The following is a 20378-nucleotide window of genomic DNA, read 5'->3' as shown; positions in this document are numbered from 1 at the left end:
CTCCAGCAACGTGCGGTTCATTCGTTCTGCCACGCCATTCTGTTGCGGACTGTATGGGACGGTTGCTTCAATGCTGATTCCTTTCGAACGACAAAACTGACGAAATGATTTGCCCACATATTCTCCGCCGTTATCGCATCTCAATCGAGCTATCTGGGTACCGAAGAAAGCAGTAACACGAGCATAATATTCTTCAAATTTTTCCTGCACTTCATCCTTGCTCCGCAGAAGATAGACAACCGTAAAATGACTGTATCCATCGATAAAAGTAACATAGAACCGCTTGTTGTCCCAAGTCGTTGGGGTAAACGGCCCACACACGTCTGAATGGATAACTTCTAAGACCCGCGATGCACGCCTTTCTCCAACATCACCGAATGGTTGCCTAGTTTGTTTCGCCTTCAAGCATACTTCGCAGAGGGATTTTTCAGGCCAGTCAAGAATTTTTGTCGTTGTTCACGCACAAAAAACTACGTTAAAAACAAACATATTTTAGTTAAACCCAAACATAAATTCAGTTTGTTCTGGCAGCAAAAATAAATTTGTTTGGAACAAACATATTGTTGCATTTGAAGCGAACGAAAACTTTTAATTGAATCAAATGTGCGTTTCAAGTTGTTTTTAACCTGCTAAATGTTTGAAGCAAGCATGGATATTATTGTTTTGGTTCGACCACTCAATATTTTCTTATCAATTCTACAAATTTTTATATTCTGATAGCATTTGACTACCAGATTTTGCAATTCCAAACGTTCATATTTCTTACCTTTCTGTACCTAAAAAACATCCGTATCATCAATTTAGAAGCAAGAAAACATATGATTCCACTCTTGCTCCTGCTCCTCTGCTGACTTCCGATCGGATCCGATCCGAACTCGAGTTTTTGTTTACTTTTGCAAGAGCGAGCGAGGGGCTGTCCACTAGTGTATGTATAAAACAAACAGGAATTTAATTTGGTTTTAAAAATAAATATGTTTGATTCAAACATGTTACAATTTTGGAAATAAACATGTATATTTTTGAAGCAAATGGATAAAATTTGTATCCGTGTTTCAATCATTCCATGCTTCCATAAGATCTTCATATTTGCTTCCCCGAGATGACCTAAGCGCCGGTGCCACAGTTCAAAATAATCTTGGTTTGCGATCAATGAACTTTGTTCGGATAATTCACCTTCGTTTTTACGTAGTTCAACGTTCATTCTGTACAGTTGTCCAGCTCTCTCTCCGGTAGGAACTACACGACCATCTTTCGTAATCGTCACACGTCCACTCGAAAACTTTACCGCCATACCGTTGTCTTCAGCTCGTCGCAAGGAAAATAAGTTGCACTGTAATTCTGGCACATACAGTACATCCTTCATCACCGCTGGTAGTTTACGGTCTCCAATCATCATGTTTACTCTTATGGTTCCCGCATATTCCGCAATAAGTGCTTGTCCAGATTTTGCTACAGCTATATGAACCTTTTCCTCCAATGAATGCAACTCTTCGAAAAACATCTTGCTTTTGACCATGTGGTCAGTTGCACCAGAGTCAAGAAACCAGTTAATTTTCAAGTTTGTCGTAGTAATCGTTGACAAACATTCATCGTTCGCAACAAATGCCATTTCAAATTCCTTCGCAATATTAGCTCCCGATTTGTATTTACGATTCACTTTTCTTCCACTTTTCCAGTGTTCTTGACGTCCAGGATCGTTTGATAAGCCGTTTTCTGGACATTCCGCTCGCTTGTGGCCAAATTTGCCGCATCCATAGCACTTGAAGCCGCCCATCCTCTTGCCTGCAAACGCCGAATCACCAACGTGTTCTGTATTACCAATCTGGCTAGAGTTTGCTCGCTTGACCTGTTCGTCCAGAAGCCTTTTCTTGACATATTCCAGGGTCAGTTGTTGAGGTTGGATCGTTTCAAGTGCTGTGATTAGTGCATCATACGATTTTGGAAGGGCCAGCAGCAGTTGACAAACAACGTCCTCTTCCTGTAAATTCACACCTACCGCCCTCAGCTCTCTTAATATCTTCTCGAAACGCAGTAAAAACTGTTTCACATCGTCAGATTCAGAGAGTTTCAATTCTTGAAATTGTTTCTTCAAAATCAACTTTCCAGCAATTCCAATACGTTCGAAAGCGTTCCGCAATGCATCCCAGACGTCCTTTGCTGTCTTCTTGTCTTTGACATATTCTAATTGGTCTTCCGCGATTCGATGAATCAGTAGGTTCTTACATTTCCTATCCAGGGCCCATCGCGCTTCGAGTTTCTTCTTCTTTTCGGCACGTACTTCGGGAGTGTCCGTCGCAAGATCCTTCGCAAACTCTTCATCGCCGATGGCCTTCGTTAAGCAACCTAGCATGTTCTTGTCTTCCATAAGAACTTCGATCCGGAACTTCCAATTTCGAAGTTTGTTCCATCGAACAACCAAAGCTTATCTTCCGTCATCTTGATAAGTTTAGACACTTGCTAATAATGTTCCGATTACAACTTCCTTTTCAAATTGACCTGGGCCCATAACCTATTGAGATAGGCAGAGTTGGTAGTAAAACAGGTCTGGTTTGTGTAACGGTAACAATGGAAGTGACATAATTTTATTCTTTCAAGTTCTAGCCTACTACAGTAATTGTTATTTAATGTTGCTAGCTCATAGCGCTCGGTTGCTATTCAACAAAACCGACGTGCCTTCCCATATATCATCAGTCTGAACGTAGTCTAGTCAGACTACGTTCTCTCTCTTTATGCTACGTTTAGACAAGGCAAGTGAATTGAGCAAGTACAGTCGGGATTCGCTGGTTGGGATCTTAATACTTGGGTCACTTTTTAGTTGGGCCTCCGCTGGTTGGGCAATGACCCAACTAAAAAGCAACCGTACGTCAAAATTCAATGTAAACACGGAAAACGGGATTGGGCGTCACTGGACATCATTTGTGATGTTCAAGTCGAAATACATGTGTTCAAATGGCTGTCAGTTGACCCAACTAAAAAACTGAATTCGTTAGTTGGGCCGAGGTCGTGGCCCAACCAGCGAATCGCGACTGTAGCTTGAATCGAACACGAACTGAACGTGTAAACACTTTAATTCAATTCACTTGAACGAAAAGAAAGTTGAACATGTTCAACCTTTGGCAAGTCAATTGAATTCAACTGAGTTGTTCAATTCACTTGCCCTGCCAAAACGTAGCATTACTCTTGCATGCAAAACCATACTAGCGCACAGTGGTAATTTTTGATGATTCCAGCGCTGATTCTGCACGGAATAACGACGAAATTCCAAAGTTATTTCAAATGATCAGTAAAAAACAAAAGATATTTTAGTTACCAGATAAAGATTGTCGCTGTCGTCGCTGTCCGGAACATCTTTTGCTGGCGAGGATAGGGGATCTAAATGTCAATGAAGGAAAAATACATACGATTTGACAGTTAGGTACCACACATGTTTCGGACGGCAGAACAAAGGGAACCAAAGCGAGTTTTTATCTGGTAACTAAAATATCTTTTGTAAAAACTTATCACAACATAGCCAGTACAGCTTCAACGTCTGTTCTCTGTGCTATAACTCTTCGAATTGGTGAAATCGGCAATACCGAAGTTGAATTTTTCTCCAGATACAGTGGCCGTTCGATGACTGCAAAATGTTTACTTTTCAGTTAACGAATGCCGTTCTCTCTAACTGCAACGCATTTTAGACGTCAAACGGTTGTCAATCGACGTCAGATGCAATAAAAGTGCATCTAATGGGCCAAACACAATTGATACGTTTGCGTGCGTTTTGACAGTTTTCCCATAAATGTTCAGCGCAATGCAGCTGACACCGGGAAACACACTTTGACACACAGAAACACACGGAAGAACAACGGAACACAATTTGGTGTGGCAGAGTTTCTAACCTCTTGACTCATTGCGACATTGACCCTTATGAAACAACATGTCTCGGGTACTTATTTAAAAGGACGTATGTGATTTTGTAAACAAAGATTCAAACGTCGAATTGTCCCATCTGATAGCCTTCCCACGCGAACCATCACCACAGACAGGTAGGGGAAGCCTTCAGCTACCTGTTGGTGGTGTTGGTTTGCGTGGGAGTGCCATCAGAACGGATAAATCGACGGTTCAATCTTTGTTTACAAAATCACATACGTCCTTTTGAATAAGTACCCGAGATGTGTTAAAAAACGCGTGAAGCATGGATTTTTATCCGCCGGACTAGCAAACAAAGTTACTGTAATCGATGACCGTTGGTTTAACATTGGGCCCGGGCAATCCGTCGTCGACTCGTCGACGAACGATCATCTTTTGAGCTTTTTGACAACTGAACCGATGACGAACGAACGCGGAACGATTTTGTTTATTTTGTTCGCATGTTTCTTCATGAGAGCAGCTCCGAGCTCTGAACACGAAGTGTAAAATCAAATCTGATTCATTACAGTTTTTTTATCTCATTTTCTTTAAAATAGTGGACTGTTCGGAAAAAAATATTCCGTATTTTTGTGCATTCAATTTATTATAAAAAAGTTCGAAAGGTATGTACCTATATCGAGTGTTGAGTTGTGGTCAATGAGTGTTTTCAAGAGAAATTCAAACTGTTGTGACTCACGTCGATTATGGATGGAAACTACAAGAATTATTGCGGTTCATGGCGTAATTTGCAATGTGTACCTAACTCGAAATACTTTACCTAAAAAATTAATAAGCCTAAAGAATTGCATATAATTTTTATTTTCTAATTTTGTAATTTGTAATTATAATCAATAATGAAACATCCTAAGGTACTTATTCGTAGTTCACATAAAATTTCCAGATTTTACATTGACAAAAACAGGTTAGTTATTGGGAATATTGCGACTCATTGATTTCTTCTACTGTTAAGTTTAGATTTGGCTTTTTAAATGATCCACTCAGTTAATTGCGTTAATTGACTTGCCAACATGTGGACGTTGTTAACTTTTTTTTCTATTCAATGCTAAGTATACATTAGGCCAGTGAATTGATCTTTCCCATAGAGTATTTCTATCTGCTCAATCTATCCTTTAACTTAATTAAGGTAAACTTAAAAAAAAAGCATAAATTTTTTGACAACTTAGCCATTTTTGCCTTTCTCGTACAACTAAGTTGTACCGAAAGGCTATCATTTCACTCCAAAACCGAACTTTTGATAGAAGTTCCGGAGACCCATAGTGTTATATACCATTCGACTCAGCTCGATGAGCTGAACAAATGTCTGTCTGTCCGTGTGTGCGTGTGTGTGTGTGTGTATGTGTGTGCGTGTGTGTGTGCACAAAATGCCATAAAAAACATTAGCCAAATTTTCACATAGAAACTCTTAACCGATTTTCTTGCAACAAGTTGCATCCGACAGAAACTAAAACGCTGTTGATCACTATTGAATTTCATAATAATGAATCGCCTGCTTTGAGCGTGCTTACAGCGGCACACTAGGAGTTAACTTTCTGAAATCAGTATGGCGAAAGGCATCTAAGGCTCGATTTCTCAAAAATAAGCACTTTCATCAAAAAAATATTTGGTAGGCATGGTAGCGGACACCTTCCTGCATAATCGGTACCAAATAGTTTTTCATGAAAAGTTTCTTATTTTGAGAAAACCCGCGTTAGATGACTTTCGCCATACAAATTTCTGGCGGTTAACTCTTGCTGGCTGTTTTGCGCATATACTATAGCGCCTGGATGTGACAGCGGCGAGTAGAAAATCAGCCACTGCCAATAATTCATTGCAAATTGCAAAAAATAGATAATATTAAAATAGTGATGAGACATAGTCACATAGAACAATAATGTGTTATGAAAAATGCCTTGCATCTATGAATATTTTATCCGTGGCTTCCCATTAAGAGTTTCATCGTACTATAAAGATGCTCGTGTTGCACGCATTTAGGCGTAAGTATGCTCTTCGTTCAGTTTCATAGTACTATGAAATTGTCCGAAAGTCAAAATTCGAACATAGGAAATTCGAGAAACTTTTGGCAGCGCCATCTGTCGTCTACTAGTGTAAATTTTCTATCATAACATTAGACGGTGTAACTGTTTTGCCTTTCTTGTACATCATCGAGGTGTAAGCGTAAAGGCTACATTTATTACCTTTTTGCGCGAGAAAGGCGCCATCACCGCTAGGTGGATTAATCTGGGTTTTTAAATATAAAATAAATTTTTTTTAAGGGCAGAAATATTTACAAAAAATAATTTTCATAACATTCACATTGCTGATATTTCTTTTGAACAGAACCTTTTCTTTATTATCGTATTATCGTTTAATATGTAGGTACATCTGGTCTGGTTGAAAAGAGGCTACGTGAGCATCGGCCCTAAAGGGTGCTCATTTGGCTTCGGGTGGTGATCTTGGCTCGACGTCCATTATTTTATAATATATATAAAACGTCGTAGATTGTAATAATTGTAATTTTATTGATCAACGGTAGCCTGCTAGTTACAAAAATTTGAAAAGAACAGAATATTTTGTTTCTAATTAAATAGAAATGAGATCGTGATAGATAGAATATAACCATCCTCATAGTAGTTTTAATGTCTTATCATTTCAGTTGCTCAAGTATATAGCATGGAGAATATAAACGATCTTCCAATCGAGGTTTGTACCATCGAATATCCGGAATTTACAAATAAAATGATCACGCGTTGCTCCTTCCAGGTTTTAACACTAATATTCGATTATTTGAGTATAACAGATCGCAAATATGTTTCACGCGTCTGTCGTCTATGGAACCAAATCATGCACTGCATACACTTCCAACGGCAGTGTCGATTAGTGTTCGATAGCACCTTCGAGGAAGAACTATCCGAATTGGAAAAGCGCATTCTTCGCAGTTGCCGAAATCTTTCCATAACGCATTGGGACGATGCGGATGAGGACAGTTACGATGACGAGGACGATGAACAGCGGCAGAAGGAAGTTATCTTTCAGTTCAAATATTTATTCAAACCAAGTCCAGAGCGAAACGTGACAGATTTGCTTTTCGACGAAGCGCTGCCGCTTGAAAGCCTAGAGATAAACAGCACTTTCGATAGTTGCCGGGACATTATCGAAGATCGTTTGCCACAATTGGAACAGCTTCGAAAGCTTACACTTTCGTTCGATCAGAATAGAAGTTCAAATGGCCCAAAGTCCAACCAAAGTATATGGGTCGTTCAACACAAAAGTCTTCAATCGCTTAGGATAGAATTGTCTTATGAAATCGATGCATTTAGAATAGACACCCCTTCGCTAACCTATTTGGATATTCATCCGAAATGTCGCTGGAGTATGGAAATCGTCGAAACATACTGTCGACAGCTTCAGACCCTGAAAGTACGATTCCAGCATGTGGAATATATGGAAGCGTTTCTCTCGTTGCCTTTTCCGAGTTTAAGGCATCTGCAGGTTCGCATGTACGACGACAAGGAAACACAGCTGAGATATGCTCGGAATCGGAATCGTATACTCGATGCCGAACGAGACGAACAGTTTGTTAGAGATATGCCAAAACTGAGGAAACTACTGTTGGAGAGTAATCTGATGTTCTTCCGAATCGGGGTTCTTCTGTCTAAATGCAATCATCAGTTGGAAGAACTGACATTAGAGGAACAACAAGTGGACTACGCACAACTGAAAGTGGTAGAATCTATGCCAAAGTTAAAGGTAAGAATTCGTAGGATATGGATTTGTTTACGATTTTTACCCTTCTTACACCCTAAGAAGGGTATAAAGATCGCTTGAAAAACCGACTTTTTATCCGAGGCTCGGAGACCCAAGTCGTATATACCAATCAACTCAGCTCGACGAACTGAGCACATGTATGTATGTGTGTGTGTGCGTGTGTGCGTATGTGTGTGCGTTACAAAAATCTCACATCTCGATTTGCACGATTTTAACACTAAACGAAAGCTATGACTTCATCACTGTACAAGTTCAATTTTTTTTTGCAATCGGACATTTGGTTCCAGAGATATGTGAGAAATACGAACATGAAGTGCATTTTCAGAAAACTAACATAATAATGTCACATGAATATCTCAGCCGTCTGTAAACCAATTTGCATGATTTTATCTTCAAACGAAAGCTATGACTTTGCCATTGAACCCATTGTATTTTGTTTTTGCAATTAGACATTGGGTTCCGGAGATATCTCTGAAATACGAACATAAAGCATTAGACGTATCAACTTCACACATTGGTAAAATATGTCCCAACAAGATCTCAGTCGTCCTTGGACCGATTTGTGCGATTTTATCTTTAAACGAAAGCTATGTTTTTATCATCGGACCCATTTTTTATCTGCAACGGAAATTCGGTTTCAGAGATACGTGAAATACGAATATGAGACATATTTTCAGACTACTAATGAAAAATTGTCACACCAATATCTCAGCCGTCTATGACCCGATTTGAACTCTTTTGGGCTTAAACAGAAGCTGTAATATTGCCATTTAAGGCGGCAAATCAAATCTGCAGTCTTTTTGTATTTTTTAAAAATTGTTAAATTTCCAGAAATATCCCTTTTTTATTTTGAAATCGTTAAAAGCATGATAATATCAGTTATTTTACATTCAATTGAAGGTCATATGCATAGAAATTATAATATGCACTGGGCACACACAACCATTCAAAAGTGTAAGAAGGGTTGCGTTCACTGTAGGTGGATTAAGTCGGGTTTTATCTTAAAACGCAATAGCATATCATTATTTTATCCTTTTAAAAAAACTGTTGTACGAGAAAGGCAAACATGAACAGGTGCCAGCGAAAGTGGTACATGTCACATTGAGTAAATTTTACAGGAGAACCATTTTCCTAAAAACTTCGTGTTATGAGTAATAGTGAATGAGAAATATTCGAATTTTCTTGATTATTTTCAAGTTTGTTGGAACAAAATGCACATGTACCGCTATTAGTGGGAACAAAATGCAACAGAAACCGAAAATCGTTGCCAGTAAAAGTGGTACATGTACATTTATAACATTTTAATTGGCAGTGAAGCATCTAGAAATTCAAAATAGGGTTAAAATCTGTTGCGGAACCATCTATGCTAGATGTACCAGTTGTCGCACTAGTGTAGCCACTCGTCTAGTATCGCGGCGTCTTAACAATTTTTAAACATTCAAACTTGACGTGATAATTACTTTTTTTATGTTACATACCCGCGCGTTCTCCTCGCGTTCAACTTTACCCCGCTGTGATTATCTTTTAAATATTTTGACCTGACCCGCGCGCATTTCGCGTTTAATTGTGCCATGAAGTGTAGAATAAGAAAATGTGCGCAAAGTAACAATCACTTTTTATGGCGCTGTTACGGATCCTGCAAACGCACCTTTCATGCGGCATGTATAGGCTCCAAAGGAATCACGAAGAAGTGCTACGCACTTTTATGCTGCCTCTCTGTAATTATTGCCGAGAAAAGTTGGCGCAAGAACTCAATCTAAATAAATTATCAATGTCTCTGAAAAACATCTCTGAGAACATTGAACACATTAGTGGCAAATCATAAGGTGCTCACAAATTTTGAGACGTTAAACAACACGCACGATGAGGCGATTTCTCATGTCGAACCAATGCTTACCAACATTGAGCGGAGCGTCATCAATGTCACCAACAACAACAGAGCATACGCTACAGAAATTAAAAACAGGCTATCAACATTTTTGGACACACCTCCTCCGGACGACCTCATAGTAGAAAAGGCGGTTAAATCAGCTACAGCAGCAGCAGTGGAGGCGATGGACAACAATTCCAAAGGACCTTATTCCTCAACTAATAAATGACCTCAGAAGCGACCAGGTGCCATCTTCCTAAGTCCTCACTGAATCAAAAAAATCGGATGAATTTTTGGATGAAGTGAAACATGTTTCTGCTGCTGTTTTCAACTTAAGTAACAGTGCAGAAATAAATTCACCTCCTTTACACAATACTTTGGCAGACGTGTTGACCTATCGACTACTGAGCTGCCTCCACAACAACAAGAACTGCATCAACAACAACAACATCAACAACAATCTTTCCAAGACTCCAATGAACAGCAAAAGGCATCAGAACATCTACAACAACAACAAAATCAACAGTCCCAGCTAGACGTGACCAATAATGCAATCATGAACCTGTTTGCTGAGCGTCGAGCCAAATTCTCTAAATTGAGCAACGAAGCTCAATCGAAAAAAGACCTTTCCTCCGCTGGTTGGCGGATGCTGGGAAATAAATGGTATTGGACTGGTCGACATACTGGTCAGACTGGTCGACATACGACAAGAAGCTGAATAGGTAAAAGCTCCAAGAAAAAAACCGTTGATAAGGCTAGACAACGAATAGCTACAAACCACCTGCAACTGTCAAAGATCATACTCAAGGACACATGGGTAAAGACAAGGAATTACTTGCTATTGCTAAAGTTAAATTTGCCGGTCCACCCTCTATCACCGACCATCCTATTTCTGGTCTATCGGTCCCAAAACTAATTAATTTTAGAAAGAGTGAAACTATCAACCCATATCGAGCAGAACCACCTATTCGAAAAGAACAACATCGACCAGAAAACAATCACAGTCACAAAGCCAACAACAACAGCAACATCCAGTACAACTTTCTTGTAGCAGTGAAAGCCGACTTCAAATGGATATCGAGCACCCTCCTCTGCTGGACCCAAAGCGACCACCTATAGTAAGACTCACAGAACAATCTGCGTCTGGTGATTGGTGATGTGCGGATGTTCCTCTTATACTTGCACGACCAGCCACCTACAGTTTGCATTCGTGGAACCACCAAAACCAGCGCCACTGCAATGCTAGCATCTGAAGGACTACCAACAGACTTACAACTATTGCGTCAAATTTTCCTGGATGTACACAAGGATCTAGCAATATCTCGCAACGACGCCTTGGCAGACCTTCAATCACACCGTTCGTTCCTTTCCAGTGAACGCACTCAACAACTTCAACGCACTAGGGAGGCCGCATATAAATTCTACAGCCCATCAAATTTTCATCGGCAATGACGCACTCTCCGGAAGTAACAAGTGCAGTTAACACGCTACATGAAAAATCAGAAGAGGTAAATATTTCGTCGACCGTCATACTTCCAAAAACTTCTTTGCTCTGATTTATTGTCAGAATTTCAATCGAATGAAAAGCTCAGCCAAAATGAAGGATATATATAAAAATTTATTAAGCTCATCCTTTTCGTTTATTCTGGCAACTGAAACAAGCTGGGATGAAAGCGTTAAGAGTGAAGAAATTTTGGGAAGTAACTTTCATGTATTTAGAGATGACAGGAGTTTTCTCACGTCTCAGAAAAAATTCGGTGGTGGTGTTCTAATAGCTATTTCAGCAAACTTTAATTCAGAAATCATCACAACAAATAAATTCAATGAATTTGAGCATGCCTGGGTAAAAACCCATATAGCTGGAGAAATGCATATATTCGCATCGGTATATTTCCCACCTAATCATGCTTGTAAGCAGGCTTGTAAAATGTCATCTGCATGTCATTTGACTGATTTGTTAATAACTTTCTTCAGAAGTGAAATGCACATCATAATTTTAGATGTACTCATAACGCTTGAATAGGGCTATATTTTTGTTCAAGGGTACATTGCTCTAAATATAACATCTAAGGCTGGAGAGTGAAAACTCTCGAAAATGTCACGTGTCATTTGACATAATGTCATTTGAATGACATTTTGCCCCCCACGCCCTAGATTACATATTTACAGCAGTGTCATGTTAGACAAAGTTGTAGGCAGATTTAAGCGCTATAAGTTCGTCATACATCAAGAATCAATAGCTAACTTTGAAAAAGGTGACGTCGATACATGAATCACCGCTCGGTCCTCTAAACGTTGGCACTTGACCTTCGTTCAGCAGAACTACGTTCAATACCGCTAGTGACTCTAGCAGGATATAACCTCTAGCGTTAGTAAACCGGGAACCCCAGTCCACTGCCCACGCATTGAAATCACCTGCTACAACTACTGGTTTAAGGCCAGTTAGTTTCGCCGCAAGAATGTCAACTACTCTAGTGTACTGCTCTATACTCCATCTAGGAGGACAGTAGCAGCTACAAAAGTAAACACCGTTTACCTTTGCTATGACAAAACGTTCATCGTCGGGAGAAGATATTATCTTCTGGATGGGGTATCGCCCACAAGTGCAGATTCCCACCATACTGGACTTGTCCGCAATCCAGCTGCCGTTTCCGGCAGGGACGCGGTATGGGTCGGACAGCAAGGCAACATCAGCTTTACACTCGATAACCGACTGTTGTAGCAGCAGCTGGGCCGCCTCGCAGTGGTTCAAGTTTAGCTGTGTTACTTGCATGTCTGGACCCTTCTAAAGGCCGGACAGGCCTGAGCACCGGTGAGATGCCTGTTGTCTGTCCCCGGAGGACAGATCAGACATCTCGGTGCAGCCTGGCAGATGCGAGTCTGGTGGTTTTCGGCTACGCACCTACGGCACAGCGTACTACGGTCAGGTCCCTTACAGTCATAGGACTTATGACCGTGGCCAAGGCACCTGTAACAGGCCTGATTGTGTTGGCTTGTGCTCAGTGAGCACACCGACCAGCCCACCTTCAGTTTTACCTTATCCAGCACCTTCTTGGCCTCAGCCATAGGTACTTGGAATGAGGCAACCTGCATTCCCGCAAAGCCTTTGCGTAACCGAATCGCGGATTGCTGGATCTCGACATTGCACTGCTCCTTCAGTGCGTCTACCAGGTCTCCGGCTTAGGTTATTTCATCCATGCCCTTGCACTGGATGTTCAGGACTGGGCACAGGGCTCTAACCTGAACCCCGTCACCCAGGACCTCCTCCGTCAACTTTTTATACTCGGAACTCTTCCGAGTAGCATCCCGCTTCAAGACGAGAATCATCTCGCCTTTGCGTGTTCTTCGGATGCAGTTGACATCCCCTCCTAGACTAGAGAGCTTCTCGGTGCCTCTCATAGTCTTTAGGACTTCGGCATAACATTTATCTTCAGTCTTGACAATGATCGCTTCGCCTCTGTCCTTCCGCTTGTCGCTGCCATTGGCAGGCGCTCCCTTTTTCACACGGGCTCTACCCTTCTTAGCGGTGACCTGTTCCGTACCTTTGGTCGCACTCCTTGCGACTTGCTGACGACTTCGTTTCGCCTTTTTTGGATTCACGACCTCTGTCCATGGCAGATCTTCCTCCCGGCGATCCTCTGGTATCTTCCTAGGTGGAGGTACCATTTTCTTCTCGGTCTTATCCACTCGGACCTTTTCGACGGTCCGTGCCGAGGCTTTATTAGCTACTTTCAGGTCCGCCTCCTGCGTGACCTTACTTAGCTTAGGAGTTGCCCCGCTGATTGCCATATGCCGTTGAAGCTCTGCAGTCTGGGTCTCCGCCAGCTGCTTCCCCTCTGTAAGGAGCCGAATCTTCGATTCAGCCTCCTTGGAGGCCTTCACCGCTTGGCTAACCGCCAACTCTTTCTCCTCAGTAAGGAGACGGATCTTTTGCTTCGCCTCGTTACTGGCTTCCAGCAAGGACTTCCATTCCGACTTCGTCTCCACGACTAGAGCGCAGAGGGTCAGTACGGCCTGCTTCAAGTCCTTACTATAGTTCACCCGGTTGTCCAGGAAGGACATGATTACGTCCGATACGTCCGTAATCACTTCCATGGTCTGGACTCCATCCTCCCCATGGTTGGTCATCACCGAGTTAATGACTTTGGTCAGAGTGGGGCCGTCCATCTTGACGTCAACCGGCACATCGTCTGACCCACCACGGGCTCCTCCATCGCCTCCCTCGGCGACCTTTGGGGTGACCGATCAAGGCCACTGCGCCTGGTGAAAGGGTTCTCCCTTTCGCCATTCGCCTCACCTTCCTCCTTCGAAGTTTTTGATTTTGCTGTTGGGTTAATCATTGCTGTTGGGTCCCCCTTGCGGCTGCTGTCGAATCCTGCTGGTGTAGTCGCCTTCGCGATCCCATGGTTATCTATACATACCTTGCGGCATGCAGGGAGGCCATGCAAGGGTTGACACTTTCGTGTTCAGAGCCAGATCAGCGCTAGTCAGGAAGGAGCATCTCCCACTCAGCTACCAGCTGAGCCACAGGATTGTACAGCGTGCTACAAGGCCCACAACGGTTTTAGGGGACGGAAGACAGCCTGGCCATTAGCCCATTCGCCGTTTCAGGTCGGTGTCACCCGGCCTTACTAAGAGAACAGAATAACCAGACTACCAGCCCTAGCGTTCACAATATTTCAATATCCAGATACAAAGTCCAATAACACGCAACCAGTATACCATAATCAGGGTCTTACTGGTATCAACCCTGATGTGCCAGTGGCACTCCCTGGGCTTGTGCTTTTGAAGCGGCACACAGTCGCTTTGATAGAGTCTGCTTACGGGCACTTGTGGTTTTTTGGGAGGTGCGCTGCTAAGGTATTTTGTCATATTATATTGTCATTACTTACTCAATTTAAGTGTAGAATAATACATCACAAATTAAACAAATTTACACTACTAATATCCAGTTAAACAATATACCGAACGCAGGCGAAAGAAAAGCAAAAACTACTAAATCTCGAACTATTTTACTAAAGAATGTCTTTTCGTAAAGGGACGACAATATGCTGCATACCTTAGAAGCGAATGTGGAAAAACTTACCGAAAGCTCACATCTGTTTGACATTGGTTTATTTACTTTTTGCATGGCGCACAACTCGGCGAATGGGACCCGGCGCGTAACTGGTGAGCCAGTATGCTAATTTTAGAAAAGAATCGCAATAATGCAAGAAACAACTGTTTCTGCGCAGCACAGAGTTTTTTCTATCAATATAATTATTTATCTGCATATTTCGCGTAAGGAATAAAGTGAAAACAATACATTTTTACGGATTTGGTGTATTTTTGTTCGTTGCAATCTTCAATTTAATATGTGCTTTCGACACCACTCTCTCTTGTAAAAACGGTAAACAATACAAATTTTCACAAATACCACGAAAATTTATGATAGTATATGAGCATTTTGACATTGGAGTATAAATTTATGCGCCAAATAAGAGGGTACTGTCATACTGCCTCCGACGATATCGGTCTATACGCGCTGGCGACTCGAATGGCCATCATCCGAAGCACACTTTTCAGCTTCACCTGGTTCCACTTGATTTGCAGTGCATCACCCCAAGCAGGAACCCCATACCACAGTATCGACGACAAGCTAGCACTTAGCAGACGCCTCGTGCTTCTTCTTGGTTCGCCTACGTTTGGCATGTTCCTCGCTATTGCCACAGACAACTATTGCGTTCATTGCCTTCGCCGACTTTTCACAGGCGTAGTCACAACCTGACTGTCGAAATTTAGCCGATCGCCGATCATCACTCCCAGGTGCTTCAGTGATCGCTTCGAAGCAATCGCATGTCCTCCGACGACGATCTACATCCGCTGGATCGCTTTGCAATTTCTGACTAATAGCACCTCCGTTTTGTGGTGAGCTATCTGCAGCTTACCTCCGTTCATTCAGCTCTCGATCATGCTTATCGTCTCCGTCACCGATGCTGGGTCATTTAACCGAATGGTCATTGGGCCGAACAGTCATTAGCCGAATGGTCATTAAGCGAATGAGAAATGAGGAAGAAGTAGAATGGAAGAAGAAAGAAGGAAAAAGTAAGAATGAAGAAGGATGCGGGGAGGAAGGGTAAGAAGGAAGAAGAAAGAAGGAAGATGGAAGAAAGTAGGAAGAAAAGAATGAAAGAAGAAAGAATAAGGAAGAGGGAAAAAGAAAGAAAGAAGAAGGATTAGGAAAGGAGGAAGAAGGAAGATAGAAAAAGGTAAAAGGTGGAAGGAAGAAGGCTGAGGGAAGGAGCTAAAAATATGAAAGAAGAAGGAAAAAGGAAGAAAGAATGAGGAAGGAATAAAGAATAAGGAAGAAAGAAGAAGGATGCAAGAAGGAATTTTTTTTTTGTGTCTTTATTAGGGAGACTTTCAGCCCGAGGCTGGCTCGTCTCCGAAAAATGCAAGAAGGAAGTAAGAAGGAAGAAGGAACTTACCCACTTATGAATCCTGTACACCTCCGGTGGTGCAAAGGGCCGACTTGAAAAATCTCCATCTGAGCGTTGTCCAGCTATCCCTTTAACCTGTTGCCAGGTTAGATTTCGGTCGAATTCTTTTATTTCTTTATTGAGGCTTCACCGCCATGAACCTCTGGTGCGATGTCCCGCTGGGTTCCAGTCTAATGCTTGCTTACAGATTTCGTTTCCGCCCCTATGTAGAGTGTGGCCGACCCAGCCCCACTTCCGATCCCGAATTTCTGTTGCTATTGACCTCTGGTGACAACGATGGAGCTCGTTGTTTGAGATCCAGTTGTGAGGCCACCAGGCCCGAATTATATACCGCAGGCATCTGTTGATAAACACCTGCAGCCGTTGAGTGTTCTCCACTGATACACACCATGTTTCGCTAGCGTATAACAGCACAGATTTCACGTTAGAGTTGAAAATTCGTATTTTGGTGCGTTCACTTATCTGCCTGTTTTTCCAGATATTTCTTAAACTCGCAAAGGCAGCCCTTGCTTTCTTGATCCGTGCGCCTATGTCGATCTTGGTGCCGTCATCTGATGCCATTTGGCCACCAAGATATTGCGAGTTTTCAACATTCTTCACTGGTTGCCCGGCTACTGTGAAACTGGAAGGGGTCACCGTGTTTACATCCAACGATTTGGTTTGTTGACGTTGATGACTAAACCTGCCGAAGAGGAGCGCTTGGCAAGGTTGTTGAGTTTACTCTGCATATCAGAGCGCCGTTGAGCGAGGAGTGCAACGTCATCAGCCAATTCGAAGTCGTTATGTGATCCATGGTTATAAGCTGCCATAACAGCCCGCGGTTTGGTTCACGGTCAATCGCACCTACCAGAATCTCGTCGATTACGATGAGGAACAGTAACGGTGGAAGAAGGGAGGAAGGAAGGAAGAAGGAAGACTAAAGAAAGAAAGAAGTGGAATAATGGAAAATGGAGAAAGGAGAAATAAAAAGGAAGAGAGAAGAATGCAGAAGGAAAAAATAAAAAGGTGGGAGAAAGAAGGCTGAGGGAAGGATGAAGAAAGAAGATGAAATAAGGAAGAAAGAAGATGGAAAAGGGAAGAAAAGAGAAGGAAGAGGGAAGAAGGAAGACGGAACAAAGAAGAAAGAAAAAGGAAGAAGAAAGAAGGAATAAAGAATAAGGAAGAAGGTAGAAGGGAGAACAACGAAGAAGGGAAAATGAAGAAAAAAGAAGGAATAATTGAGAAAGAAGAAGATAAAAGGAATGAGCAAGAAGAAAGAAAGAAGCAACAAGAAAGAAAAATACGAGAAAGGCAAAAAAGAAGGATAAAAGAAAAAGCAAGAAGGAAGAAGGGAAAAAGAATTACAAAAGAGAAAGAAGAAGGGTGGGGAAAAGAGTTGTTGCTTGTAGATACAAAACGGAGCATAATTTAAAACACTTTTTCTGGAGTGATGAAAAAAAATACGAGAAAGGCAAAAATTATATCCACGTTTATGTGGATAGTGAGTTGACTGCAGTTCGTGTTCATGATCTACCACTTACGGTGACTAATGCCATCGTTGACGGCTTCATGCGGCAATTCGGGACGGTAACGTCCTGTACAAAAGAACGATGGAGGTATTACTTTCCCGGCATCTTTAACGGTGTGCGAGTGGTGCACATTAGGCTCAAGCAACTAATACCGTCCTATATCACAATAAACGGATTTCAAAGCTTGTGCACATACGATGGGCAAAAACCGTCGTGTCGTCTATGTGGCCATGCAGCGCATCCGAAAAAAAGTGCGGTGGAAACCACAAAGAAGCCAGAAGACTTCCCTCCACTAAGCAACGCTCAATCCTCGAGCTCTCGTGACGGGCCTGAGGAAACAAAAGAAACAGAACAACGTACTGTTGCTAAATTGGTGAGCAACAACTGCACCTCTCCCGATGACGACTATGGTAATGTGGATGACGGTGGCGATACCTCAATTTCTTCTAGCTCCGAATCAATAAACTCAAGCGACATCACTGGATCAACGAAGCGACGGCGGTCAGCTCACATTGCGAACGAGAAAAAGAAAGCTTGTCCTGAACAGTGTTTCCCAAGTGCGGCAGCTACAACAGGCAAAAGTGAATTGGCTCCATCGAGAGGAAGCAAAAGTCAATTTAATCATAAGAAGAAATATGTTATACAAATTAAAAGCAATCCGGCTCTGTGATGCTTATTAGCGGTTGAGCCTTTCAAATAAATTAAAATAAAAAACAGAAGAGCGAAATAAAGAAGAACAAGGAAAAAGAAGACAGATAGAAGAAGGAAGATGCAAAAAGGGAGAAGGAAAAAGAGGTAAGGTGAAGAAAGAACTTCTCATTATTCACTTTTTGCTTCTTTTCGCTCATTCGGCCTAATGGCCTGATACCTCCGTCACCAACACCTGCACTTCTTCAAGTGTCTCGCCCAGGCATTGCAATTTATCCCATCATTCTATCTTCTGATCAAAGATACTAGTGCTGTCCAATGAGCAACTCGAAGTAGCTAGAAGTTGTTCCCGTCCTGCTTGTTCTTTTTTGTCAACAAATGGACATGAGCAGGACAGGGAGAAACTTCGAGCTAATTCAAGCTCTCATTGGACAGCACTACTGATGATATGCTGGGATATCGCTCTTAGTTATCTATCTGCTCAGTAAACAAAGTGCAATGTTCGCCATTGAGAAAAGTTTTTTTACTGCTTTTGTTGTAGCAACGCAACGTGAACAAAACCCGAACCGCGCTGGCTATCAGGATCATCATCAAATGCTCATTTGATAATATCTTTCCGGAGTGCTCTTTGATTAGGGATAATATCTTTGCACAAGCAAAGATGATATCCTGTGCTCAGAAATTATTGCAATGCCTCTCGCTCATCACCGCTAGTGACACGTCGCGTCGTCCGCAAAACCCACGATTTTCACTTTCCTGGGTAGCTGCAAACAATAATGAACAGCACAACTATTGCCCGTTGCATCAATTTTTAGACTCTGGCGCAACTTCGTTTTGCTTCGAATTTTTAGCGTGCACACCAATACATCCAAACTATCTTCGTAATTGTTTTTTGTTGTTGTTATTTATCGAACACACATGTTTTTGTTTACTCAAATAAACAATAAACAGTGTCAATTCATTTGTGTGTGTGACACGGGAAAAATATTCACGCAAATAATTTTCGCGCAGGGGTCTAATAAGGCGGAATCTGCGCAATATGCTAGCCAAAGTTAATTTTTACCACCACTGAGGGAACAGTGTACCCATTTATGGCGCAAGAAATTTTAGATAGTTTTTTATGTTAACTAGGGCAATCTAAATTTTAGATAACAAATTTATTAGTTTATCTAGTGCCTAAAGTATTAGCGCTGTAAAGCTAGCAACAATTGGTACCGTTATCCTAATCACAGTCAGTCTAAGTTTTGTTGAACTATTGATCTTCTCCTCATCCCAAACTTTTGTTTTCTAATTGTAGAGTTTAACGCTTTTCCGCTGCGAAGTGTTGATGCCGTCGCCAAAACTACCAACACTGAATATGCCACACCTGGAGAGGTTGGAGTTGTTCTACAACGAATCGAGCATCGTGTTCAACGAGGGTCTGTCAGGGTTGAAATTTCTGAAGATTTCCTTATGGACGGAAAAGAACAATAAAGTATTGTACAAAATTTGTAAAAATCTTCACAATTTAGAACACTTAGAGGTGCTAGTCAATTCTAAGGTGAGTAGTAACGTTAACTTGATAATCTAAATAGTTTCTAAAATGCAATTAAATCAGTTGGTCAACACGTGCCTTCGTTATCTGCATCGCTTGACGAATCTCCGGACGTTCAAGTTAGACAACAGCGAACCGAATACCCTCCTCTGGAAACACTGTCCAGTGGTGCCTTCCATTCGTAAATTGGTGTTCTACAATTGCACACTCACCAGTGAAACGATGCTACCAGTTGCCAGGCTTTTCCCCAACATGCGTGAGCTTTTCATTGATGGTTGCTACTTTAGGAGAGTTGAGGCGGATGGCAAGGGCGATAGCGACGGTGAAGACGATTTGGATGAATCCGACAGTGATCGAAAGAACGACAATAAGTACCTCAATGCTGACCGTGTGCGACAGTTGTTTCCTCAGTGTCGAGTGTCGTGCAATGAATCGTTTTTCTATTGGCATCATTACCAGTAGAACTGGGGCCTCATTGCGCATCTCCTTTCGACAGCACTTTCGTATGACGGTTTGCATGATTTGCTCGTTTCGAATCGAGGTGCGCAATGCCACCCCTGGTTGAGATTAGTATTATTTAAAAAAGATTGTTGACAGATAAAAAATATTTTTTCATTGAAAATCAGTGCTGATTGTGTAGAATTTTTGTTAATGTTTATCACATCCTATTCTAAATATTTTGAATA

The 20378-nt window shown here is 41.8% G+C and overlaps 1 protein-coding gene across 1 annotated transcript; it reads left to right on the top strand.

Moving 5' to 3' along the window:
* The first annotated feature begins 4316 nt into the window (after positions 1-4316).
* LOC134223599 (uncharacterized) lies at positions 4317-20317 on the top strand. Its single transcript, XM_062702781.1, has 5 exons — positions 4317-4511; positions 6542-6588; positions 6649-7635; positions 19456-19698; positions 19756-20317. The coding sequence occupies exons 2-5, from the start codon at positions 6559-6561 to the stop codon at positions 20152-20154; spliced, it is 1659 nt and encodes a 552-aa protein (XP_062558765.1). The 5' UTR covers positions 4317-4511; positions 6542-6558; the 3' UTR covers positions 20155-20317.
* The last annotated feature ends 61 nt before the right edge of the window (positions 20318-20378 follow it).

The sequence above is a fragment of the Armigeres subalbatus genome, chromosome 3, assembly GCF_024139115.2.
Source record: "Armigeres subalbatus isolate Guangzhou_Male chromosome 3, GZ_Asu_2, whole genome shotgun sequence".
Taxonomy (NCBI): domain Eukaryota; kingdom Metazoa; phylum Arthropoda; class Insecta; order Diptera; family Culicidae; genus Armigeres; species Armigeres subalbatus.
This window is presented reverse-complemented; position numbering and strand designations above follow the sequence as displayed.